The 27,036-nt window shown below is 38.1% G+C and overlaps 2 protein-coding genes across 5 annotated transcripts in view; one reads left to right on the forward strand and one right to left on the reverse strand.

Moving 5' to 3' along the window:
* Positions 1–14,005: 14,005 nt before the first annotated feature.
* vsx1 (visual system homeobox 1 homolog, chx10-like) lies at positions 14,006–26,735 on the forward strand. 2 transcript variants are annotated; one of them, XM_057848521.1, is made up of 5 exons: positions 14,006–14,380; positions 16,430–16,505; positions 18,555–18,678; positions 20,662–20,857; positions 24,594–26,735. In XM_057848521.1, the coding sequence occupies exons 1-5, from the start codon at positions 14,020–14,022 to the stop codon at positions 24,818–24,820; spliced, it is 984 nt and encodes a 327-aa protein (XP_057704504.1). In that variant the 5' UTR covers positions 14,006–14,019; the 3' UTR covers positions 24,821–26,735. The 2 variants fall into 2 exon arrangements, with proteins under 2 accessions (XP_057704504.1, XP_057704505.1); XM_057848522.1 differs by having other exon boundaries at positions 20,662–20,842.
* LOC130923088 (BAH and coiled-coil domain-containing protein 1-like) overlaps positions 24,377–27,036 on the reverse strand; it is a 28,217-nt gene continuing 25,557 nt past the window's right edge. For 2 of the 3 annotated variants that reach the window (XM_057848518.1, XM_057848519.1), the window contains exon 9: positions 24,377–24,960. In XM_057848518.1, coding sequence (XP_057704501.1) covers positions 24,903–24,960 — 58 coding nt within the window. In that variant the 3' untranslated portion in view covers positions 24,377–24,902. The remainder of the gene's footprint in view (positions 24,961–27,036) is intronic. The other variant, XM_057848520.1, reaches the window with a different exon arrangement.

A 27,036-nucleotide genomic window follows, 5' to 3' on the forward strand; every position in this document is an offset into this window, starting at 1 on the left:
AAGACGTGTCCCCCTACTGAAGAAAGTACACAACCGGGCCCGTCTGCGGTTCACTAGAGAGCATTTGGATGATCCAGAAGAGGACTGGGAGAATGTGTTATAGCCAGATAAAACCAAAATAGAACTTTTTGGTAGAAACACAGGTTCTCATGTTTGGAGGAGATAGAATACTGAATTGCATCCGAAGAACACCATACCCACTGTGAAGCATGGGGGTGGAAACATCATGCTTAGGGGCTGTTTTTCTGCAAAGGGACCAGGACGACTGATCTGTGCAAAGGAAAGAATGAATGGGGCCATGTATCTAGAGATTTTGAGTGAAAATCTCCCTCCGTCAGCAAGGGCATTGAAGATGAGAAGAGGCTGGGTCTTTCAGCATGACAATGATCCCAAACACACAGCCAGGTCAACAAAGTAGCAGCGTCGTAACAAGCATTTCAAGGTCCTGGAGTGGCCTAGCCAGTCTCCAGGTCTCAACCCCATAGAAAATCTGTGGAGGGAGTTGAATGTCCGTGTTGCCCAACAACAGCCCCAAAACATCGCTGCTCTAGAGGAGATCTGCATGGAGGAATGGGCCAAAATACCAGCAACAGTGTGTGAAAAGCTTGTGAAGAGTTACAGAGAATGTTTGGCCCCCGGTTTTGCCAACAAAGGGTACATAACAAAGTATTGAGATGAACTTTTGGTATTGACCAAATACCTATTTTCCACCATGATTTGCAAATGAATTCTTTAAAAATCAAACAATGTGATTTTCTTGTTTTTTTTCCCCACATTCTGTCTCTCATGGTTGAGGTTTACCCATGTTGACAATTACAGGCCTCTCTAATATTTTCAAGTGGGAGAACTTGCACAATTGGTGGTTGACTAAATACTTATTTGCCCCATTGTATCTACCGACCTAGTTACCTACCACCCTTCCTTCCTTCCTCCTTTCTTTCCATCTTACCTCCCATCATTCATCCGTTCCTTCCTTGCATCCTTCCTCCTTTCTTTGTATCCTCTCTGTCATTTTTCTTTCCTTCCTTCCTTTGGTCCATCCTTCCATCATCCATCCCTCCTTCATGCATCCATGTCACCATACTCAACTGAAATGTCACTGTCATTGCACTGCTAATGCCACCACATTTTCACATGCATATCACTAAGTAATATGTTCTCAAACACCCGTCTCAATCCGGGTACTGCATATGCAATACTTGCACTGCGCTGTTACATTAATATCGATGCACCGACTATCGAATCAAGTTAGCCATCTACCTCCTAGTCTGAGTACTGTAAACTTGTTGCTAGTCATTCATTCACTTTATTCCCAATCTGTATAACTTGGGTTTTTATGTTAGCCTTATTGTAATTATGCTTTTGTTTCATCTGGTGCATGTTATGACAAAGGTTTAAATCTCGGTGTACTCTACAATGGCAATCAAAACTTTTATTCTATATTTTTGTAGTATAACCAGAAAAATTATGGGACACATTATGGTGGAATCAGGCTGTTTCGCCGATAAGCATCATGGGTGAACGAGTTAACACTATTGCATTATTTTTGTTTCGATAAATTAGGGGTGTCAAACGATTAAAATTTTTAATCGAGTGAATCACAGCTTAAAAATTAATTAATCGTAATTAATCGCAATTCAAATCATCTTTAAATTATGCCATATTTTTCTGTAAATGATTGTTGGAATGGAAAGACACAAGACGGATATATACATTCAACATACGGTACATAAGGACTGCATTTGTTTATGATAACAATAAATCAACAAGATGCTATTAACATTATTAACATTCTGTTAAAGCGCTCCATGGATAGAAAGACTTGTAGTTCTTAAAAGATAAATGTTAGTACAAGTTATAGAAATTTTATATTAAAACCCCTCTTCATGTTTTCGTTTGAATAAAATTTGTAAAATTTTCAATCAAAAAAATAAACTAGTAGCTCGCCATTGTTGATGTCAATAATTACACCATGCTCATGGTGTTGAAACCCATAAGATCAGTCGCACCCAAGCGCCACCGGAGGGCGACAAAACACCAAAAAACACAAGTAACAAGTGCACATGACACTGTGCTGTCATTTTAATCTGAGCGGGGCATGTGCGTTAAATGCGTCAAATATTTTAATGTGATTAATTTTTAAAAATTAATTACCACCCGTTAACGCAATAATTTTGACAGCCCTACAATAAATACAATACTTAATTAGCCCTGCGAGTAGGACTCAATGGACCTTCGGGGAACGTATCGATTTTGTGATTAGATTTTTTTCCCTTCCAGAAGGAGCCAGTCTCGTAAAAAAGGCCATTTCCTGTTCCCAGCAGGGGGCGCCAGGCCTTATGGGTGGTATTTCAATGAAGTCGAGTTCAGGCTGGGATACATCACGTACATGCCAAATATACAAAAGATTGAACGTTGTATGGTGGAGTTATTGGTCATTTTCTGAATTTGGTGTTTTGTCAAAAGAATGTCTGACTTTGGCACCCCATCGACTTTGGCACAATGAAAAATACATCATGTTAAAAATAATCGTTTTTTCTCCTACAGATGAAGAAGCAGAGTGTGAAGCAACAGCCTTAATGAGTCAAAGCAGTTCTTCACTAATACTTCACTTGTACTTCCCAAATATATTTCATTGGAAAGTACAGTGCCTTGCAAAAGTATTCGGCCCCCTTGAATCTTGCAACCTTTCGCCACATTTCAGGCTTCAAACATAAAGATATGAAATTTAATTTTTTTGTCAAGAATCAACAACAAGTGGGACACAATCGTGAAGTGGAACAACATTTATTGGATAATTTCAACTTTTTTAACAAATAAAAAACTGAAAAGTGGGGCGTGCAATATTATTCGGCCCCTTTACTTTCAGTGCAGCAAACTCACTCCAGAAGTTCAGTGAGGATCTCTGAATGATCCAATGTTGTCCTAAATGACCGATGATGATAAATAGAATCCACCTGTGTGTAATCAAGTCTCCGTATAAATGCACCTGCTCTGTGATAGTCTCAGGGTTCTGTTTAAAGTGCAGAGAGCATTATGAAAACCAAGGGACACACCAGGCAGGTCCGAGATACTGTTGTGGAGAAGTTTAAAGCCGGATTTGGATACAAAAAGATTCCCCAAGCTTTAAACATCTCAAGGAGCACTGTGCAAGCCATCATACTGAAATGGAAGGAGCATCAGACCACTGCAAATCTACCAAGACCCGGCCGTCCTTCCAAACTTTCTTCTCAAACAAGGAGAAAACTGATCAGAGATGCAGCCAAGAGGCCCATGATCACTCTGGATGAACTGCAGAGATCTACAGCTGAGGTGGGAGAGTCTGTCCATAGGACAACAATCAGTCGTACACTGCACAAATCTGGCCTTTATGGAAGAGTGGCAAGAAGAAAGCCATTTCTCAAAGATATCCATAAAAAGTCTCATTTAAAGTTTGCCACAAGCCGCCTGGGAGACACACCAAACATGTGGAGGAAGGTGCTCTGGTCAGATGAAACCAAAATTGAACTTTTTGGCCACAATGCAAAACCATATGTTTGGCGTAAAAGCAACACAGCTCATCACCCTGAACACACCATCCCCACTGTCAAACATGGTGGTGGCAGCATCATGATTTGGGCCTCCTTTTCTTCAGCAGGGACAGGGAAGATGGTTAAAATTGACGGGAAGATGGATGCAGCCAAATACAGGAACATTCTGGAAGAAAACCTGTTGGTGTCTGCACAAGACCTGAGACTGGGACGGAGATTTATCTTCCAACAGGACAATGATCCAAAACATAAAGCCAAATCTACAATAGAATGGTTCAAAAATAAACGTAATCCAGGTGTTAGAATGGCCAAGTCAAAGTCCAGACCTGAATCCAATGGAGAATCTGTGGAAAGAGCTGAAGACTGCTGTTCACAAACACTCTCCATCCAACCTCACTGAGCTCGAGCTGTTTTGCAAGGAAGAATGGGCAAGAATGTCAGTCTCTCGATGTGCAAAACTGATAGAAACATACCCCAAGCGACTTGCAGCTGTAATTGGAGCAAAAGGTGGCGCTACAAAGTATTAACGCAAGGGGGCCGAATAATATTGCACGCCCCACTTTTCAGTTTTTTATTCGTTAAAAAAGTTTAAATTATCCAATAAATTTTGTTCCACTTCACGATTGTGTCGCACTTGTTGTTGATTCTTGACAAAAAATTAAAATTTTACATCTTTATGTTTGAAGCCTGAAATGTGGCGAAAGGTTGCAAGGTTCAAGGGGGCCGAATACTTTTGCAAGGCACTGTACATAGTATTTTTTTCTCCTACAGAAGATGTAGCAGAGTGTGAACCCTAAGCCCTAACCCTAAACCCTAACCCTAACCCCAAAAAAACGCCCCGCCCAGGTCAAGCCCGTGAATGAAAACTCGCCATTTTTATAACTTAACATCTCATATGCAGAATTTCAAATTGGCCATTTTCATTTGCCCTGAAGAAGCCCTAACCCAAAACCCTAACCTTAACCTTAAACCTCAAATGACGCCCGACTTTGGTACCCTCCCAGGTCAGGCCCGTGAATGAAGACTCACAATTTTTATAACTTAACTAGGGCTGTCAAAATTATCGCGTTAACAAGTGGTAATTAATTTTTAAAATAATAACGTTAAAATATTTGACGCATTTAACGCACATGCCCCGCTCAAACAGATTAAAATGACAGCATTGTGTCAGGTGCACTTGTTACTTGTGTTTTTTGGTGTTTTGTTGCCCTCTGCTGGCGCTTGGGTGCGACTGATTTTATGGGTTTCAGCACCATGAGAACTGTGTAATTATCGACATCAACAATGGTGAGCTACTAGTATATTTTTTGATTGAAAATTTTACAAATTTTATTAAAACGAAAATATTAAGAGGGGTTTTAATATAAAATTTCTATAACTTGTACTAACATTTATCTTTTAAGAACTACAAGTCTTTCTATCCATGGATCGCTTTAACAGAATGTTAATAATGTTAATGCCATCTTGTTGATTTATCGTTATAATAAAAAAATACAGTACTTATGTACAGTATGTTGAATGTATATATCCGTCTTGTGTCTTATCTTTCCATTCCAATAATAATTTACAGAAAAATATGGCATATTTTATAGATGGTTTGAATTGCGATTAATTAATTTTTAAGCTGTAATTTACTCGATTAAAAATTTTAATCGTTCGACAGCACTAAACTTAACATCTATCTCATGAAGACTCTCACCAATTTTGAGGAGGGTCCAACTAACTGCCTTGGCGCAATGGTCTCAAACATGCATGCTGGTTTTTGACAAAAATGGCATGTTTTTCAGCATTCAATGCAAAATACCCGATTTCCTGTTCGGTTTGGAATATGGGTGCAAGAGACTTTTTGAAGCATTTTTGCACCCCAAACTTCATCGCTCTACGTTGAAAAAACCTAAATGGATAGGCCTTTTTTAAAAATTCCAGGGGTGCCACTGAGCCATTTTGTGACATTTTGTTACAACGTTGCCAAATTATCAAAATTTTTGCCGGTTGGTGCTCGGGCCCTAATAATTAATCAAACACGTTTATCAATAGAAATCACAGTCGAAGTCCATCTTTCACAATCCTTCCATCCATCATCGAACAGATGGCACGTCTACTAGTGACAAACCCTTTTGAAGAGTTGAAATCGTATTTGTTCATTGGCTTTAAACGAATTGGACATCCATGCCAACGTTCATCTTCCGCAACGCGTCCCGGAATTTTTTTTTTTTGTAGTCCCCACCAGCACAAACACACCCGAACCTGACCCTTCCCCCCGTATTTTCCGAGGTTAATTTGAGATGGCGGCTAAATCTTGTGTGCCTTCATTTCCTGATAACTTGTTAATTTTATTGTTTTTGGCTCCCGACGACACGATTAGCGCCACGAGCCGCCACTCAAATCACTTAATGCGCCATTATTGAGGGCAGGCCGGCAGGCGGGGCGGGCGCGTGGCCTCCTTTCGCCAAATGACTGTTGATATTTGCTTTTAATTTAAGCAATCCACGACAAGACTCATTAACATGCGGGCGGGCAGATTAACAGCCTCCAAGCGGAGTTATCCGCCTCTTAACGCAGATAATCCCTGCTAACTTGGATTGGAGGCTACAATGAGATCAAGAGAACATGAAGAGATGGAGGCTTTTTCTCTTTCTCGGCACAATTTCACCTTTTCGCTAGAAAATGTCATCTCCCCCGGGTGGCTCCCTGTTCATTTTGGGGCATTTACCGGTCACATTTTGGCTCGATTCCTTTTAATTTGGGGGTATTTACCACTCACGGTCTGTTGATTTTGGGGTCATTTTACTTCCTGTTGCTTTTGGGGCATTTCTGGGTTACCTCCTGATCATTTAGGGTCAATTGCTCTTAATTTGGAGACTTTACGGGTCCCTTTTTGTTCATTTTGAGGCCACTTCCTGTTGATTTGGGCTCACTTCCTTTAGCTCAATTCTTGTCAATTTTGAGGTCATTTATTGTTGATTTTGGGCTCACTTCCTGTCGATTTTGAGGTCACTTTCTTTTAGTTTTTAGGTCACTTCCTGTTGAGTTTGAGGTCACTTCCTGTTCATTTTGAAGTCGCTCCCTGTTGATTTTGAGGTCACTTCCTGTTAATTTTGGGCTCACTTGTTGTCAATTTTGAGGTCACTTCTTGTTGATTTTGAGGTCACTTCCTGTTGATTTTGAGGTCACTTCCTGTTGAGTTCGAGGTCACTTCCTGTTGATTTTAGGCTCAATTCTTGTCAATTTTAGGTCATCTCCTGTTGATTTTGGGGTATCTTCCTGTTGATTTTGAGGTCACTTCCTGTTGATTTTGAGGTCACTTTTTGTCAATTTTGAGGCCACTTCCTGTTGATTTTGAGGTCACTTCCTGTTGATATTGGGGTCACTTCTTGTTGGTTTTGAGGTCACTTCCTGTTGGTTTTGAGGTCCTTTTTGTTGATTTTGAGGTCACTTCCTGTTGATTTTGGGGTCCCTTGTTGATTTTGAGGTCATTTCCTGTTGATTTTGAGGTCACTTCCTGTTGATGTTAAGGTCACTTGCTGTTAATTTTGGGCTCACTTCCCATTGATTTTGGCGTTGCTTCCTGTTGATTTCAAGGTAACTTCCTGTTAATTTTGGGCCCACTTGTTGTCAATTTTTAGGTCTCCTGGTGATTTTGAGGTCACTTCCTGTCAATTTTGGGGTCACTTCTTGTTGGTTTTGAGGTCACTTCCTGTTGGTTTTGAGGTCACTTCCTGTTAATTTTGAAGTCGCCTCCTGTTGATTTTGAGGTCACTTCCTGTTAATTTTCTGCTCACTTCTTGTCAATTTTGAGGCCACTTCCTGTTGATTTTGAGGTCACTTCCTGTTGATTTTGGGGTCACTTCTTGTTGGTTTTGAGGTCACTTCCTGTTGGTTTTGAGGTCACTTCCTGTTAATTTTGAAGTCGCTTCCTGTTGATTTTGAGGTCACTTCCTGTTAATTTTCTGCTCACTTCTTGTCAATTTTGAGGCCACTTCCTGTTGATTTTTAGGTCACTTCCTGTTGATTTTGGGGTCACTTCTTGTTGGTTTTAAGGTCACTTCCTGTTGGTTTTGAGGTCACTTCCTGTTAATTTTGAAGTCGCTTCCTGTTGATTTTGAGGTCACTTCCTGTTAATTTTCCGCTCACTTATTGTCAATTTTGAGGCCACTTCCTGTTGGTTTTGAGGTCACTTCCTGTTGATTTTGGGGTCACTTCTTGTTGGTTTTGAGGTCACTTCCTGTTGGTTTTGAGGTCACTTCCTATTGATTTTGGGGTCACTCGTTTATTTTGGGGTTACTTCCTGTTGAGTTTGAGATCACTTCCTGTTGATTTTAGGCTCAATTCTTGTCAATTTTAGGTCAGTTCCTGTTGATGTTGAGGTCACATCCTGTTCATTTTGAGTTCACTTCCTGTTAATTTTGAAGTCACTTCCTGCTGATTATTTAAATTTGGGGGTATTTACCACTCACAGTCTGTTGATTTTGGGGTCATTTTACTTCCTGTTGGTTTTAGGGCATTTCTGGGTTACCTCCTGTTCATTTAGGGTCAGTTGCTCTTAATTTGGAGACTTTACGGGTCCCTTTTTGTTCATTTTGAGGCCACTTCCTGTTGATTTGGGCTCACTTCCTTTAGCTCAATTCTTGTCAATTTTGAGGTCATTGGTCTCACTTCCTGTCGATTTTGAGGTCACTTTCTTTTAGTTTTGACTGAGGTCACTTCCTGTTGATTTTGAGGTCACTTCCTGTTAATTTTGGGCTCAGTTCTTGTCAATTTTGAGGTCACTTCCTGTTGATTTTGACGTCACTTCCTGTTGATCTTGGGGTCCCTTGTTGGTTTTGAGGTCACTTCCTGTTGATTTTGAGGTCACTTCCTATTGAGTTCGAGGTCACTTCCTGTTGATTTGGGGGTCACTTCTTGTTGGTTTTGAGGTCACTTCCTGTTGATTTTGAGGTCACTTCCTGTTAATTTTCAGCTCACTTCTTGTCAATTTTGAGGCCACTTCCTGTTGATTTTGAGGTCACTTCTTGTTGGTTCTGAGTTCACTTCCTGTTGGTTTTTGAGGTCACTTCCTATTGATTTTGGGGTCACTTGTTGATTTTGGGGTTACTTCCTATTAGGGGTGTAATGGTAGTTTTTGGAGTGAAAGCAGTGAATTAGTCTTTTTTTTTATTCTAGTTACAGCTGAGATGCAATTGTTGGCTGTTTTCAACAATTTACAGTACATCGAAAATAAAGACAGTGATTGACTGAAAATGGTTCATGATTAGATGAAATGTCTTGTTTTCTCATGTATATCTATAACTGCTCTTCACCTAAAAATAGATTTGTTTTATCCGATTACTCAATTAATCGATAGAATTTTCAGTCGATTACTCGATTACTAAAATATTCGATAGCTGCAGCCTTAATTTGAAGTTCATTTTTTGTTCAATTTTCACACTGCTTTCTGTGGTCTTGCCAAAATTTGACCTTTATGTCTTCATTCAAATCTTTTTTCAGTGAAACAAATACATTCAACATCATTTGGGAGGGTCTTACCTTTCATATGAGCCATTTCTGAAACGAATTGAATCATTCAAAGTCAGGTTATTAGCAAGTGTTTCTACAAAATGGATAAGCGACAAGACTTTTGTCAGGGACTGTATATATAATATTATATGAGGGGTGAAGGTTAGTAATAATGATAAGGCAGGCAGCAAGCAGACGCCCCGGGCTCCTACTTTGCGTGTCCGGTCAACGGCAACAATTGAACAATTGTCTGGCCACGCGTCTCCGGACCCCCCTTCCCCGCCCGACCCCCGCCTCACACGCGCTGCCCCACTAATTATTCATAAATGCACATTTATGCAAACGATTAACCTCATTCAGGCGGTAAACAAGAGAGGGCTTATTCATTCATTTGCATAGGGACACCAAAGGGCGCTAATGAGCCACCTGGACCTCGTCTGGTCTCGCGCGGGGCATCCCGCTAATTATTGAGTCAGCGCTAGTTAGCGACCAAGGAAAAAAGGATGTCCCTGACCTTTCTGGACGACGGTCAAAAGGTCAAAGCTCACTCTCTCTTCTTGACGTTGACCTGTTTGGGTTGCCGCAAAAAAAAAAAAAAGTTTTTTTTTAACAAAACAGCCTATTTGTTTCCTATGGCAAAAACTAGAAAATGCGCAGGGATCACTTCCTGTAGGTTTTTGGTCATTTCCTAGTACCTGGATGTCCATGCATAAATATAATTAGTAAAGATGTCCCGATCGATCGGGATCATGTCATTTTCAATGTATCGGAATCGGCAAAAAAATATCGGACATGCCTTTTTTTAATATATATATATATTTTTTAATTAAATCGTTTTCTAATTGTATTTAACGTTACAGACAAAATGTCTTACACTCATCCAGAGTCTTTAGTTTTGGCTTAAAGTAGGGCTATCAAATTTATCGCGTTAATTAATTTTTCAAAAACTAATCACGTTAAAATATTTAACGCAATTAACGCATGCGCTGCACAACCCACTCACGCATTGTCGCGTTCAATCTATAATGACGCCGATTTACCTATATATAGAGCTAAAAGGCAGCGTAAAATGAGTAGAGTGAATTTTGGCAGTCTTTGGAGCCTATTTTTAATTGACTAAAGCTTTAAAATCCCTCTCTCAACATTTAGAAATATCGTGGGAAAGCAATGTGGGGAAGAAAGGAAGTAGTTGATCTTTTTCTTTACACCCTATGTTATTTCTCAACGCAGAGAAGAAATATCAATTGGTGCCACTACGCACAGTCATGGTTGCACTTCCCATCATGCATTTGGGCAGAACAGTTAAACGGCTACAGTATCATTTACTGAAAGCTCAACAAATACACTAGATGGCAATATTTAGTCACAATATACAAAGTCACATTTATCCTTTAAGAATTACAAGTCTTTCTATCCGTGGATCCCTCTCACAGAAAGAATGTTAATAATGTAAATGAGGATTTATTGTCATAATAAACTAATACAGTACTTATGTACTGTATGCTGAATGTATATATTCGTCCGAGTTTTATTCATTTTTTTCTTAATGCATTGCCAAAATGTATAGGATCGGGAAAAATTATCGGGAATGATTGGAATTGAATTGGGAGCAAAAAAAAAAAACAATCGGATCGGGAAATATCGGGATCGGCAGATACTCAAACTAAAACGATCGGGATCGGATCGGGAGCAAAAAAACATTATCGGAATAACCCTAGTTTTTGGTCATTTCCTAGTACATGGATGTCCACGGATAAATATAATTAGCTAACGATAGCCCCACTATGGTCAAAAGTAGCATATGTGTGTAATAATCTATTTCGTGCTATTGATTGGTCTTCTCCTCTTCCGTCTGCTTCCCTCTTTTCTGTCCCCATAGCCTAACCCCTACCTGTTCGCCTCTTTCTCCAAATAAAAAAATGGCAAAAACATTGAAAGTCCATTGACGGTCCAGAAACGGACTAATCGAAGAGACTAAAAGCAGAAAAGTGTGCGTATGCTGCTGACCTCTGGCAGTCAGGGTCGAGGGGTCGAAGGTGCTCGGCAGGTTTTCATGTCCAACTGGGGGGGGGGGGGCGGAAAAAAAAAAGAACTTTCCTGACTTAAATCCAGACTTTTGTGTTTGCCAAATGACCTCCTCTAATCCAGTGAGTGTGTGTGTGCGTATGAATGGTTTTAAAAAGCAATTAGAGTCAATCTTCTTATCAGATAATTAAAGCAAAATGAAGCTTGTTTTTATTTTTGCTTTAATCCCAACAAACCCACACAGGTCAAAATGTATCAAGTGCCATTGATGAAAAGTCAACATTTTTTATACAACTACAAAATGCCATTTCTGCAGTTTGGAGAGGGTTGGATATGGCGCAAAAATGTGATAAGAAATCAAATAACCTGCCGAAACCTACACAAAAAAACTGAAGAAAAAAAAACCACAAAGTACCCCACAAAAATCAGTAAACCATAAACAATCTTGAAAATAAAATCACAAAAAAGTAAAAAACCACACAAAATCACAATAAAACAAAAACCTGAAAAATCGATAAAACCTCTAAAAATCTTTTTTTTTAAAAAGTCCAAAACTGCACAAAACACACAAAACCATGACTAAAAATCATACTAACAAACAATAATATCAAACATACTACAAAAAATGCATAATTGCAAAAAAAGAGCAAGAACACAACAACTAAATGAAAAAATCTGCAAAGTCATGCAAATCTTGAAAATATAACCACAAAAAGTCAAAAACTACACAAAAAAAACAAAAAAATGGCAAAACCATGATTAAATTTTTTTTTAAATCATACTTACAAAAAATGCATAACTGTGAAAAAATGCAAGAACACAAAAATCAGCCAAAACCATTAAAAAATCTTCAAAATATAACCAACAAAAAAGTAAAAAAAAAAAAAAAACAATGGAAAAAATCAGCAAAACCATAAAAAATCTTGAAAATGTGGAAAAACAAAAAAAAGTCAAAAACTGCACAAAAACAATGCAAAAAAATTTTACATCGGCAAAACTATACCAACCAACATAAAATATTTTTAAAATCATTCCAACAAACAATAATCATAAACATGCTACACAATCCACAACTGAAAAAAGTGCAAAAACACCATAAAACAAAGCCAAACAAATCCCACAAAAATCAGCCAAAAATCATGACAAATCTTGAAAATATAACCAACATAAGTAAAAAAAAAAAAAAAAACATTTTTTTAAATCGGCAAAACCATACCAACCAACATAATTTAAAAAAAAAAAAAAATCATTCCAACAAACAATAATCATAAACATACTACACAATCCACAACTGAAAAAAGTGCAAAAACACAATAAAGCAAAGCCAAACAAATCCCACAAAAATCAGCCAAAAATCAGGACAAATCTTGAAAATATAACATAAGTAAAAGAAAAAAAAACACAATAAAATACACACAAAATAAATCTGCAAAACCATAAAAAAATCATGAAAATACAACAAAACAAAAAAAGTCAAAAGCCGCACAAAACACAATAAAACAAACAACAACAAAAAACCAACAAAAATCGGAAAAACCATGATAAAAAAATCATACTAACAAACAATGACAAGAAACATACTACAAAAAATGCATAACAGCAAGAACACAACTGCAAGACACAACAACAATAAAAAATCAGCAAAACCATGAAAAAAACACAATTAAAAAAAATCAGCAAAACCATGAAAAATCTTTAAAAAAAAAAAAAAAAAAACAACTTCAAAAAAGGAAAAACCCTGGTTAAAAATAAAAAATCATACTCACAAACAACATTAATAAACATACGTCAAAAAAATCATAACTGCAAAAAAGTACAAGAACACAAAAAAAAACACACACAAAAAAACTTATATCAGCAAAACCATTAAAAAAAATGCACAAAAAGACAATAAAACAAACAACAAAAAACAAATGGGCAAAAAACCATGATAAAAATAAAACATCATACTAACAAACAAACAATAAACAATATATATATATATATATATATATATATATATATATATATATATATATATATATATATATATATATATATAATTCACACTGTATATAGTTATTTTTATTTTCGATAATGACTCTTGTCGGGGAATGTGGGCGGACGAGTGGTATGGACACAAATGTAGGAAAAGGCAGTGAAAAAATGATTTAATTAAAGCCAACAAAAAACAAAGTACATACCAAGACTGAGGTGATCCAAAAAACACGAGAGGCAAACAAAACTCAGTGTATTAACAAAAGACTGGGTATAAAAAAACTCAGACACGGATGAGAATTGACACAGACGTGAACTTCAACAATGTCGCGACAAAGACTCAACCGAAACGGGGAGCTTATATAGACACCGTAAAGGGGTAACGAGATAACGAGGAACAGGTGGGTGACACGGGAGGAAGCAGGCACAACAGGTGTAATCAATGGGCAATCACAGGGACAAGTCACACTAGGAGACAACAAAACTTCACAAAACCTAACAAATCTGAACACTTACATATTTAATTTTCTGTTAATTATTTCATTTATATACATATATATATATATATATATATATATATATATATATATAATTCTGGATTTCCTATATTATTTTAGAATATTGTCTTCAATTTTGAAGGGTTCAAATGAAAAAAGGTTTGCGCCATTGTTCCAATTTTATGATCCCTCTTTTGTTGTAATACTTCCTGTATAAATACAATGTCTAAAAAGTAATAAAAGAATAATTTGTGTGTGTGTGTGTGATGAAGATGAAAAGTCTTAGTGCACGCGCGCGCAGCAGCGGCAGCGGCGGCACAAATAATCCTGATCGGATTGAAACATTCAAATTGGTGCAATTAATCCTCCCAGATTGACACGAGACAACTGGGCCCCGCCCCCCGGGGGGTCGGGCCGGCCTCCCCATTGGCCGGTGGCCCGAGTCCCCCTCGGCATAAATGCCCTCGCCGTCTACGGGCGCGTGTTGCCGGGCCATGTCGGAAGCCAAAGTCAGGTCGCCCGAAAAGTCGCCCGAAAAGTCGCGCCTTCATGCGCCGCCGGGTTTCCGTTCCAAAGGATTCGCCATCACCGACCTGCTGGGTTTGGAGTCGGCGCCGGCGGGCGGGGGCGAGCCTCAAGGTGGCGCCGGTGGCGCGCTGGGTCAGGCCCTGGGGGGCGGCGGCTTCTCGTTCCCGGGCGCTTCGCTGCCGCTGGGTCTGGGCTTCCTGTGCAGTCTGGCCGCCCAGCAGCCCGCCGGAGGGACGCCCTGTTTCCTGCCGGGTCACCTGCCGCTCCTGCAGAGACCCGACGCCCACTTCCTGCATGGCGCCGACCCCCACAGGGACGCATTTTCCGGTGAGCCTTTTTTAAAGTCGTAACATTTCAAGAACAAAAAAGTGTTATGCCGGAAAAATCAGAATGTTACAAGATTAATGCTGTGATATTATGAGAAAAAGTCGTCATAGATAAAGTCGAACAATTATGACGAAAGTTGTATAATGATGAGTTTAAATTCATGATAATACAAGATAAACACTGCTATATTGTGAGATTAAAATCTCAATATTACGAGAGTAAAGTTGTAACATTATGAGAAAAAAAGTCATATTATTACAAGATTTAAAAAATCGCAACGTTATTAAAAAAAGGACGTGATATTACAAAAAGTCGCCATGTTGTGAGAAAATCGTAATATGAGATTAAGAAAAGTATCATAATATTACAAGAAAAAGTCATACTATTACAGGGGGGAAAAACTTAATATCACAAGTTTAATGTAGTGATATTATGAGAAAAAAAAGTCACAAGATTACAAGAAAAAGTCATGTTATTACAAGAAAAAAGATTTAAAATTAAACTCGCAATTTGATGAGGAAAAAGTTGTAATATCAGATTAATGTCATAAAATGAGGGGGGAAAAGTCGTATTATCACAAAAAAAGTTTTAATATTACAAGAGTGATTTCATAATATGATGAGATTGAGAAAAACATTGTAAAACTGATATTACAAGAAAAAAGACAAAATATCTCAAGATTAAAGTTGAATAAAGTCACAATGATACGAGGAAAAAAATTCATATCACGAGATTGAGATAAAAGTCGTAATATTACATGAAAAATTAATTTATCCGAGGAAAATAAAGTAATACTGTACTACGAAAATACAGGGGGGAAAAAAACGTATTATTACGAAATCAATGTCATGACATTATGAGAATATGAGAATATTAGAAGAAAAAAAATGTAACATTACAAGGGAAAAGTCATTATCACAAAAAAAGTTGAAATATTACGTGATTAAGAAAAAAAGTTGCAAAATGATGAGTTTAAAATCATATTGTTATAAGAAAAAAAGGACGCAATATGACGAGATTAAAAACGCAATGTTGTAAGGAAAAATATTATGAGATTAAGAAAAAAAAATCATTATTACGGGGAAAAAATAATATTACAAAGTTAATGTGATATTATGAGAAAAAATTCATAAGATTATGAGGAAAAAATGTTATTTCAAGAAAAAAGTCTTGATATTTCGAAATTAAGAAAAAAAGTGTTAAAATGTGAAATGAGTTTAAAATTGTAATATTAAAAGAAAATTGATATAATACAAGACAAAACCAAATTATTACGAGAAAAAGAGTTCAAATACTACGAGATTAAAGTCGTGATATGAGAAAAAAGTCGTAATATTTGGAGAATAAGAAATAAAGTTTAAAATTGTATGTCATGTTATTACAAGTAAACGTCGTAATATTATAAAATTATTGTAGATGAGAAAAAAAAGTCATATTATTACAAGAAAGAAAAAAGTTGAAAAAAATTATGCAAAAAATTGTGAAAATCAGGAGTTTAACCCTTTTAACCCCGTCAGGACAATGCATCCCACAGCTTTAAAAAAAAATCACATTGGGAATAGAAATTTTAGCAATTGGATTTTATTATTACATATAAAATTATCATTTATTTTTATCGAAAAAAAAAAGGATCGGTAGTGAACGGGCTAAAGTCGTAATATTACAAGGAAAAAGTCATGTTATTCGAAAAAAAGTCACAATATTACAAGATTAATGTCATCATATGAGACAAAAATGGTAATATTACGAGAAAAAGTCAAAATATTACAAGAAAAGTTGTAAAATCACGAGTTGAAAGCTATAATATTACAAGAAAAAAAAGACATAATATTACAAGATTAAAGTAGCTATGCTACGAGGAAAAAGTTGTAGAATCACAAGAAAAAATTGTAATATTACAAGATAAAAGATGATATATTAGGAGAAGCAAGTCATAATATTACGAGATTAAAATCGTAACATTACGAGAAAAAAGTCACAATATTACGAAAAATGTCGTAAAATGACGCTTCCTTCCTACATTTGCTGACCTTTTGTTTTTGTTCCCAGATGAGGAGGTTCTGTCCGACCACAACGAGTCCAAAAGTTGCTCGTCTTCTCAGAAGAGGAAGAAGCGGCGACACAGGTGAGCGTCGCTTTTGCCAGATCGGGCAACAAATGTTGACACATTTCCCTTAAAAAAAATTTGACTTGGAGTTCTGTGCGATTTATCCAGGATTTTTTTCTTGTCATGTCAATGTTTTGTCTTGTCATATCTCATGTCATTAAACCACATTAGCTAAGCTAATGTGCTACTGGTAATCACATTTCCTATCAGACTACCCAAATTCACTAGCCTGTTTTCCTCCTTTGAACAATGCTAACAGCTTTCTAGTTGCTAATGTCAATGTCAGTATACCACACGTTAGCTTAGCTCATGTGCTAATCACATCTGCTCGCAGACGACACAAGTTCCCTCGCCAACTTTTTCCTGTTTTCCCTCTTTTTGACAAAGCTGACACTTTAGTACATTAGCTAAGATCATGTGCTAATCACATCGTATTTTCCTTCTAACAGTGCTAAAATCTTTCTAGGTACTAATGTCATTATCATTATACCACATGAGTACACTAGCTTAGCTCAAGTGCTAATTACATTTGTGAGCAGACTACCCAAGTTTGCTAGTCTGCATTTTCCTTCCTTCTAACAATGCTAACATCTTTCTAGATGCTCATGTCAACGATATTATCAGCAACAACATTCGTACGTTCGTTTATCTCATGTGCTAATCACATTGGGTAGCAGACAACACAAGTTTGCTAGCCTACTTTGCCCTTTTTTCCCTCTCTCTAACAAACTTTTTTCCCTGTTGTTCCCCTATCTAACAAAGATAATACCATATTACTACGTTAGCTTAGCTCATGTGCTAATCACAATGCGTTTTCCTTCCTTCTAACAAAGCTAACATCTTTCTAGGTACTCATGTCAATGTCATTATTCCACAGTAGTACGTGAGCTTAGCTCATGTGCTAATCACATTTGTGAGCAGACTACTCAAATTCGCTTGCCTGCGTTTTCCTTCCATCTAACAAAGCTAACATCTTCCTAGAAGCTCATGTCAATGTCGTTATTCCACATGAGCACTTTAGCCTAGCTCATGTGCTAATCACATTTGTGAGCAGACAACTCGAGTTCGCGAGCCTGCGTTTTCCTTCTGTCTAAAAATGCTAACATCTTTCTAGATGCTCATCTCAATGTCATTATCAGCTGCCACATTAGTACGTTAGCTTATCTCATGTGCTAATCACATTTGCTAGCAGACGACACACGTTTGCTAAACTACTTTTCCGTTTTCCCTCTCTCTAACAAAGCTAACACCACATTAGTACATTAGTTAAGCTCATGTATTTATCACTTATGCTAGCAGACTACCCAAGTTCAATAGCCTACTTTTCCTGTTTTCCCTTTCTAACAAAGCTAATACCAAATTTGTATGTTAGCTTAGCTTATGTGAAAATCACATTTGCGAGCAGACTACCCAAGTTCACTAGCCTGTGTTTTCCTTCTTTGTAATGAAGGTAAAATCTTTCTAGATGCTCATGTCAATATCACTATACCACACGACATTAGCTTGGCTTATGTGTGAATCACATTTGCTAGCAGATGACACAAGTTTGCTTGCCTACTTTTCCCTCTTTCTAAAAAGCTAGCACAACATTGGTACATTAGCTAAGCTCATGTATTAGTCACTGATGCTAGCAGAGGACAAGTGTGCTAGCCAACTTATCCAGCTTTCCCACTTTCCAACTAAGCTAACATCTTTATCGATGCTTGTGTCAATGTCAGCGTTTTTAAAAAAAAATAGGAATCATGGCTAATATTAGCACTATACGTTTATCCACCAATTAAAGTATTGCCTGTTATAATGCTTATTCGAGCATTCGTAACTGGCATATCTTCTCTAAGAAGAAGCTATATCTATAAGCTATATCTCAAAGCGTACATATTGCACAGGATCGGCAAGTGATTTCTTAGTCTTAGCCAATACCAATGCTAGGATTTTTATCCCATTCCGATACTAGCGTCGATAAAAAAATTAAAGACCAAAATCATAAGAGCATTGTGCTTTTTTTTTTCGGAAAATTCCGCTGAGACGAGCACGTATTATTCCTGACTACTTCGTCCGTCTTTGCAGGACCGTTTTCACGTCCCATCAGCTGGAGGAACTGGAGAAAGCTTTCCATGAAGCGCACTATCCCGACGTCTACGCGCGAGAGATGCTAGCCGTCAAGACCGAGCTGCCCGAGGACCGCATACAGGTGGGTGCTAGTATTTTTGTCCCGAGCAAGAGCGTCCAAAATTTTATCGGAATCGGGTTAAAAAAAAAAAAAAAAAAAAAAAAAAAAAAAAACAGGTTTTTAAAATATATGCAAGTATTAAATCAATATATAATACTATATACTTTGTACGTGACTGAAAAAAAAACCTTTGAAATTTACTGAAGTATTTCTTAAATTTAACCTTTTTTTTTTTACCTAATTTTACCTAAATTAAACCTATTACTATGAAGTCGAAGGAAGTATTTCCTAAATGAAAGTACCTTAATACTATTAATACTTAATAAAACTTAATACTACTTGTCAGTTTTCCCTTTAATATAAATAAATTAGCTAAGCTCATGTATTAATCACTTATGCTAGCAGACTACCCAAGTGGGATAGCCTATTTTTCCCTGTTGTTCCCCTTTCTAACAAACCTAATACCACCTTTGTACATTAGCTTAGCTCATGTGCTAATCACAATCGCGTTTTCCTTCCTTCTAACAATGCTAACATCTTTCTAGATGCTCATGTCATTGTCATTATTGGCCTCCAAATGAAGCTAACACCACATTAGTACATTAGCTAAGCTCATGTATTAATCACTTATGCTAGCAGACTACCCAAGTTCGATAGCCGACTTCCGCTGTCCCCCTTTCCAAAAAAGCTAATACCACCGTAGTATGTTAACTTAGCTCATGTGCTAATTACATCACGTTTTCCTTCCGTCTAACAATGCTAACATCTGTCTAGATCAGTGGTTCTTAACCTGGGTCCGATCAAACCCCAGGAGTTCGGTGAGTAAGTCTAAGGGGTTCGGCGAAGGTAAAGAAACGCAGAGCCCTCTTTTCGTACACTGATTAAATCCAGGCAAAGTGGCTTTTTAGACCAGGTTTTGGACTGGTTGGCTCCTAATTTACATTCCTTTTGAATGCTAGTCCTCGATCTGATGGGAAGGAGAAACTGGTTTGCTCAGTGGAAGGTTGACTTGCACTTGAAATGAGGGAATACAACAGACCAATGGGCAGTGCTGTCTCAAATTTTGATCTGTTTATAAAACATTGCCGTCAAAATTTTGAATGGGAATTTTCTAAATTATTAGCTCGCTAGCTTAGATATATCAGTTCTGAATTTGAAAAAAAAAAAGCTTTATTATCTAATTCCGAAGGGTTCGGTGAATCCACATGTAAAACCTGTGGGGTTCGGTACCTTTAGCAAGGTTAAGAACCACTGTTCTAGATGCTCATGTCAATGTCATTATCGGCCACCACATGAGTATATTAGCTTGGCTCATGTGCTAATCACATCGGGTTTTCCTTCCTTCTAACAATGCTAACATCTTTCTTGGTACTCATGTCAATGTCGTTATACCACATGAGTACGCTAGCTTAGTTCATGCGCTAATCACATTTGCGAGCAGACTACCAAAGTTTCCTTGTCAGCGTTTTCCTTTCTTTTAACAATGCTAACATCTTTCTAGATGCTCATGCCAATGTCACTATACACCACACGAGTACCACATGTGCTGATCACATTGCATTCTCCTTCCTTCTAACAATGCTAACATCTTCATCCTCTTTGTAACAAAGCTAATAACACATTGGTACATTAGCTATGCTCATGTATTAATCACTTAAGTTAGCAAAGCACACACGTGCTAGCCAATTTTTCCAGATTTCCCTCCTTCAAACTAAGCTAACATCTTTGAAATACAATGGAATCTACTCAAGTATTTGCCAAAACTAATCTCATCCGCCGCGATGTAATCAAATACTACATAAGTGAAGAAGAAGAAGAAAAGGATTTGTTGAAAGAAAAAAAATACATTGAAGTAGTATAGGGAAGTACTTCCTTAGAGGGCCGCAAAGGTGTCATAGGAATAAACTGAAAAAAACAGAAATTGATTAGGCTACCACCAGAGGGAGCCAAAGTTGCGCTCGAGTTACTTCTCTTCTGAAGTCTATTTTTTGGACTTTCCGCCAGGTTTGGTTCCAGAACCGTCGCGCCAAGTGGCGCAAGCGCGAAAAGTGCTGGGGCCGCAGCAGTGTGATGGCGGAGTACGGCCTGTACGGGGCCATGGTGCGCCACTCCATCCCGCTGCCCGAGTCCATCCTCAACTCCGCCAAGAACGGCATGATGGGATCCTGCGCCCCCTGGCTGCTCGGTGAGCCGCATGCACGTCAGTGCCACACACGCACGCACCACACGTGCACCGAAACCAATCAATTGGCTCACTTCCTGTAGATTTTGGGGCATTTCGGGATCACATTTTGAATCATATCCTGTTCATTTTAGGGCATTTCATGTTGGGGTCACTTTCTCTTTTATTATTAGGGTTTCTTGTGTTTTTAGGGTCACCTCCGTTAATTTTTGGGGCATTTTGAAGGTCATTTCCTTCCAACTTTGTTGATTTTATGGCATTTTGGAGTCATTTTTTGTTATTTCTGATCCCTTTCTGTTGATTTAGGGTCACTCTCTATTGATTTTGGGACATTTTAGGTTCAGTTGTGTTTTTTGGGTCACCTCCCGTTAATTTTTAGGGCATTTTGAAGGCGATTTTCTTCCAACTTTGATTTTATGGCATTTTGGAGTCACTTTTTGTTATTTCAGGTCACTCCCTGTTTATTTAGTATAATTCCCTATTAAGTTTTGGGGCATTTTGGGGTCACTTGTGTTTTTGGGTCACCTCCTGTAAATTCTGGGCCATTTTGAAGGTCATTTCCTGTTGTATTTATGGTTTTTTGGGGTCACTTTTTGTTATTTCAGATCACTTCCTGTTGATTTAGAATCACTCCCTGTTGATTTTGGGGCATTTTAGGGTCACTTGTGTTTTTCGGGTCACCTTCCGTTATTTTGGACGCATTTTGAAGGTCACTTCCAGTTGATTTTAGGGCATTTTGGGGTCATATTTGTTATTTCAAGTCACTTCCTATTGATTTAGGATCACTCCCTGTTGATTTTGGGGCGTTTTAGGGTCACATGTGTTTATCAGGTCACCTCCCGTTATTTCTGGGGTATTTTGAAGGTCACACTCTTCCAACTTTGTTGATTTTATGGCATTTTGGAGTCACTTTTTGCTATTTCAGGTCACTCCCTGTTGATTTCGGTGCCTTTTAGGGTCATTTGTGTTTTTAGGGTCACCTCCGTTAATTTTTGGGGCATATTGAAGGTCACTTCCTTCCAACTTTGTTGATTTTATGGCATTTTGGAGTCACTTTTTGTTATTCCTGATCCCTTTCTGTTTATTTATGGTCACCCCCTTTTGCTTTTGGGACATTTTAGGTTCAGTTGTGTTTTTTGGGTCACCTCCCGTTAATTTTTGGGGCATTTTGAAGGTCACTTCCTTCCAACTTTGTTGATTTTATGGCATTTTGGAATCACTTTTTGCTATTTCAAATCACTCCCTGTTTATTTAGTATCACTCCCTATTGATTTTGGGGCATTTTACGGTCACTTGTGTTTTTCGGGTCACTTTCCGTAAATTCTGGGGCATTTTGAAGGTCATTTCCTGTTGTATTTAGGGTTTTTTGGGGTCACTTTTTGTTATTTCAGGTCACTTCCCATTGATTTAGGATCACTCCCTGTTGATTTTGGGGCATTTTAGGGTCACTTGTGTTTTTTGGGTCACCTTCCGTTATTTTGGGGGTATTTTGAAGGTCACTTACAGTTGATTTTAAGGCATTTTTGGGGTCAGATTTGTTATATCAAGTCACTTCCTATTGATTTAGGATCACTCCCTTTTGATTTTGGGGCATTTTAGGGTCACATGTGTTTATCACTTGTGTTTTTCAGGTCACCTTCCGTTATTTCTGGGGTATTTTGAAGGTCACACTCTTCCAACTTTGTTGATTATATGGCATTTTGGACTCACTTTTTGCTATTTCAGGTCACTCCCTGTTGGTTTCGGTGCCTTTTAGGGTCAACTGTGTTTTTCGGGTCACCTTCCTTTAATTGTGGGGCATTTTGAAGGTCTTTTCCTGTTGATTTTTGGGTATTTTGGGATCACTTTTTGTTATTTCAGGTCCCTCCCTGTTGATTTAGGATCACTCTCCGTTGATTTTGGGGCATTTTAGGGTGATTAATGTTTTTCGTGTAACCTTCCGTTATTTTGGGGGCATTTTGAAGCTTATTTTCAGTTGATTTCGGGGCATTTTGGGGTCATATTCGTTATTCCAGGTCACTTCCTATTTATTAAGGATCACTCCCTGTTGATTTTATGGTATTTTGGGGTCACTTCTTGTTATTTCAGGTCACTTTTTGTTGATTTAGGCTTACGTCCTGTTGTTTTTGGGGCATTTTAGGGTCACATGTGTTTTTCAGGTCACCTCCCGTTAATTTTGGGGCATTTTGAATGTCACTCTCTGTTCATTTGAGCCGTTTTGGGGTCACTTTCGGTTGATTTAGGATCACTACCTGTTGATTTTGGGGCATTCTAGGGTCACTTGTGTTTTTTGGGTCACTTGTGTATTTTGGGTCACCTTCCGTTATTTTTGGGGCATTTTGAAGGTCACTTCCAGTAGATTGTAATAATACTACTAATAATAGGACATTTTGGGGTCATATTTTTTTATTTCAGGTCACTTCCTATTGATTTAGGATCACTCCCTGTTGATTTTGGGGCATTTAAAGGGTCACTTGTGTTTTTCACTTCCTGTTGATTTTTGGGCATTTTGGGCAAGGCATGGCAAGCCAAGGCAAGGCAAATTTATTTATATAGCACAATTCAACACAAGGCAATTCAAACTGCTTTACACCACATGAAGGGTCATTTTTTGTTATTTCAGGTCACTTCCCGTTTATTTAGGATCACTCCCCATTGATTTTGGGACATTATAGGGTGATTTTTGTTTTTCGGGTCACCTCCCGTTATTTTGGGGGCATTTTGAAGGTCATTTCCTGTTGCTTTTAGGACATTACCTGTTGATTTTTGGGCATTTCGTGGTTGCTCCCTATTGGTTTTGGGTCATTTTAGTGTCACTTGTGTTTTTGGGCCTCTCGAGTTAATTTTGGGGCATTTTGAAGGTCACTTCCAGTTGATTTTGGGGCATTTCTTGTTAATTGTAGGGCAATTGGGGTCACCTTTTGTTATTTCAGGTCACCTGTTGTTTATCTAGGGTCACTCCCTGTTGATTATGGGGCATTTTAGGGTCACTTTTGTTTTTCGGGTCCCTCCCGTTAATTTTGGCGCATTTTGATTGATTTTGGGGCACTTTTCTATTAGTTTTAGGCCATTTTGGGGTCACTTCTTGTTATTTTAGGTCACCTTGTGTTCATTTAGGCTTACTCACTGTTGATTTTGGGGCATTTTAGGGTCACTTGTGTTTTTAGGGTCACCTCTCGTTAATTTTGGGGCATTTTGAAGGCCACTTCCAATTGATTTTTGGGCATTCTCATTAATTTTAGGGCATTTTGGGCTCACTTTTTGTTATTTCAGGTCACCTTCTGTTCATTTGAGGCTTATTCCCTGTTGAGTTTGGCGCATTTTAGGGTGACATGTGCTTTTCGGGTCACCTCTCAATTATTTTGGGGCATTTTTAAGGTCACTTCCTGTTAATTTTGAGGCATTTTCTGTTCATTTTAGGGCATTTTGGGGTCATTTCTTGTTATTTTGGGGCATTTCAGGCTCACATCTTGTGTTTTTCGGTTATTTATTTATTTTGTTAAGAAATGGGAATTATCTAAGTAATGATAATGTAATTTCAAGTTGAAACTTGTTTAAACTGATTGTTTTAATGATTATCTTATCAATGTCAAAGCATCTGCTATTTACTCAAACGACTGTCATTAACAGCGCGATACGTCCAATCTGTTCGAAACGGGCGGGAAGGCAGCAAATGACGGCACCTGTTTTGTTTGTTTATTGTCATTTTTAGAACAGTCCAAATAATTCGAGTTTGTTACGTTTGTGTTGTCAGGAATGCACAAAAAGTCTCTGGAAATGTCCAAGAAGACGCCAGCGTGTCGGCCAGACCCTTTAGAGCCAAAGCGTTCTCCTGAGGCCTACTGCCACGCCCCCGACGCTGGGGAGGAGGAGCCCGAGGGGCGCCGAGGCGAAGACGAGGAGGGAGACGAGGAGGAAGAAGCCATGGATTTGTCCAGTTCATCCAAACAGCAACAGGACGATGGCGAGCGGCCGTGCTGAGGGGATGTCGCGTCCTCTGTCACCGTGACGATGGGAAGCGGCGCCACGGACGGATGTAGCGGCCCGCCTACACCATTCCCCTTCAAGGCGGTAGCCGTGGCGATGGGCCGCCCGGGCGGGACCACCTTTTCGACAAAAGACTACACAACTATTAGCCTGCTAAATGCTAAGTTAGCAGAAACATGCGAAATCTGTCTCAAAACATTTCTGATTGTGTTTATTGTCGACAAAGACTGCACAACCTTTGCACTTGCCGGTTACCGTGCTACATGCTAAATGCTAAGTTAGCACAAACCTGTCAAATCTGTCCAAAAATATTTTACTGACGATTTAATCAATTTTGTTATTGTTGTGATTTTCCGACAAAGACGACACGACCTCTTAGCTTGCTAATTGCTAAATGTTAAGGTAGCACAAATCTGTCCAAAAACATTTTGCTGTCAAGATTCAAAGAATTTTATTGTTGTTGCGTTTATCGACAAAGACAACACGAGCTGTTAGTATCCTAATTGCTAGATGCTAAATTAGCACAAATCCATCCACAAACATTTAACATTCAGGATTTACTGAATTTTGTTGTTGTGTTTTTCCGACAAAGACGACACAACGTTTTAGCATACTTATTGCTAAAAGCTAAGTTAGCACAAATCTGTCCAAAACATTTTGCTATCAAGATTTAAGGAATTTTGTTGTATTTGTGTTTGTCAACAAAGACAATACAAACTGTTAGCATGCTAATTGCTAGATGCTAGGTTGGCACAACTCTGTCCAAAAACATTTTGTTTTCAAGATTTGATGAATTTTGTTGTTGCCGCGTTTCATGACAATGACAACACGACCTGTTGGCATGCTAATTGCTAGATGCTAAGTTAGGACAAATGTGTTCAAAAACATCTTCCTGTCAAGGTTGAATGAATTTTTTTTGTTTTTGCGTTTTTCGCCACACAATACAAGCTGTTAGCATGCTAATTGCTAGATGCTGAATGAGCAAAAATCTGTCCCAAAAAATTTTACCGGCCAGATTTGATGAATTTTGTTGTTGTCACGTTTGAGGACTGAGACAGCATGAGCTGTTAGCATGCTAATTGCTACCCTCTAAGTTAGGTAATTGCTAAGTTAGCACAAATCTGTCCACAAACATTTTGCGCTAAAGATTTATTGAATTTAGTTGTTTTTGCGTTTGTCGACAAAGACAATACAAAATGTTAGCATACTCATTGCTAGATGCTAAGTTAGCACAAATATGTCCAAAAACATTTTGTTGTCCAGATTTGATGAATTATATTGTTGTTGGATTTGTCGACAAAGCTGTTAGCATGCTAACTGGTACATGCTATGTTAGCACAAAACTGTCCACAAACATTTTGCTGTCAAGATTATGAATTTTGTTGTTGCATTTGTCGACAATGACAGCATCAGCTGGTATCATGCTAATTGCTCGATGCTAAGTTGGCACAAATCTTTCCAAAAACATTTTGCTGTCAAGATTTAATCAATTTTGTAGTATTTGTCGACAAAGCCTAGACAACCTTGGCACTTTTGTGTTAGCGTGCTAATACCTAATGCTGAATTAGCACAATCATATAAAATCCATCCCCAAACATTTTACCGTCAAAAATTTGATGAATTTTGTTTTTGTTATGTTTGTCAACAACGGCTGCACGACCTTTGTGTGTTAGCATGCTAATTGCTAAAGGCGAAGTTAGCACAAACGTGTGAAGATTTGATTATGGTTGCTTACCAGCAATTTACTGTGAATGACGGACTGCTCGTGTTTGTATTTATTGATTTTATTGTCAATATTTTTTTTTTTTACACGTCTTGTTTGTGTTTTGTCTGTTGTCAAAATATATTTAATATGGAACTTTTTATGATTGGAACAGCGTCTGCTGCACAATAAAAAATATTTTTGGAATACCGTTTGCGAGTTATCAATGAACTCACACGGCATGCCAATCGGCAACGATCACTTGATTATGACTGAAAGGTTCTAAAAGTGAAAACAAAAATAGGGCAATTTTTGAAATTAAATGGTGAATAAAAGAATGATAAAGTACACATTTTTTATGTTTTCTTCAATTGATTTTGCACTTTAGTAAGAGCTGCCTTTTATTTTAGACAATAGAACCAACTTTCAAATGCTGTGATTTTAAAAAAAAAAGCCTATGTTTTTTTCCTGTTGTACCCAACCGTGACCCTGGTACTGAGGTACATAC

This window comes from Corythoichthys intestinalis, chromosome 10, assembly GCF_030265065.1.
Source record: "Corythoichthys intestinalis isolate RoL2023-P3 chromosome 10, ASM3026506v1, whole genome shotgun sequence".
NCBI classification, from domain to species: domain Eukaryota; kingdom Metazoa; phylum Chordata; class Actinopteri; order Syngnathiformes; family Syngnathidae; genus Corythoichthys; species Corythoichthys intestinalis.

What these genes read in the sequence shown, in the direction of transcription:
- vsx1 (XM_057848521.1), top strand. Translation starts at nt 14,020, where the DNA reads ATGTCGGAAGCCAAAGTCAGGTCGCCCGAAAAGTCGCCCGAAAAGTCG. An exon ending in CCACAGGGACGCATTTTCCG is followed by an intron (nt 14,381 to 16,429) that starts GTGAGCCTTTTT and finishes TTTTGTTCCCAG; the next exon opens with ATGAGGAGGTTCTGTCCGAC. An exon ending in AGGAAGAAGCGGCGACACAG is followed by an intron (nt 16,506 to 18,554) that starts GTGAGCGTCGCT and finishes CCGTCTTTGCAG; the next exon opens with GACCGTTTTCACGTCCCATC.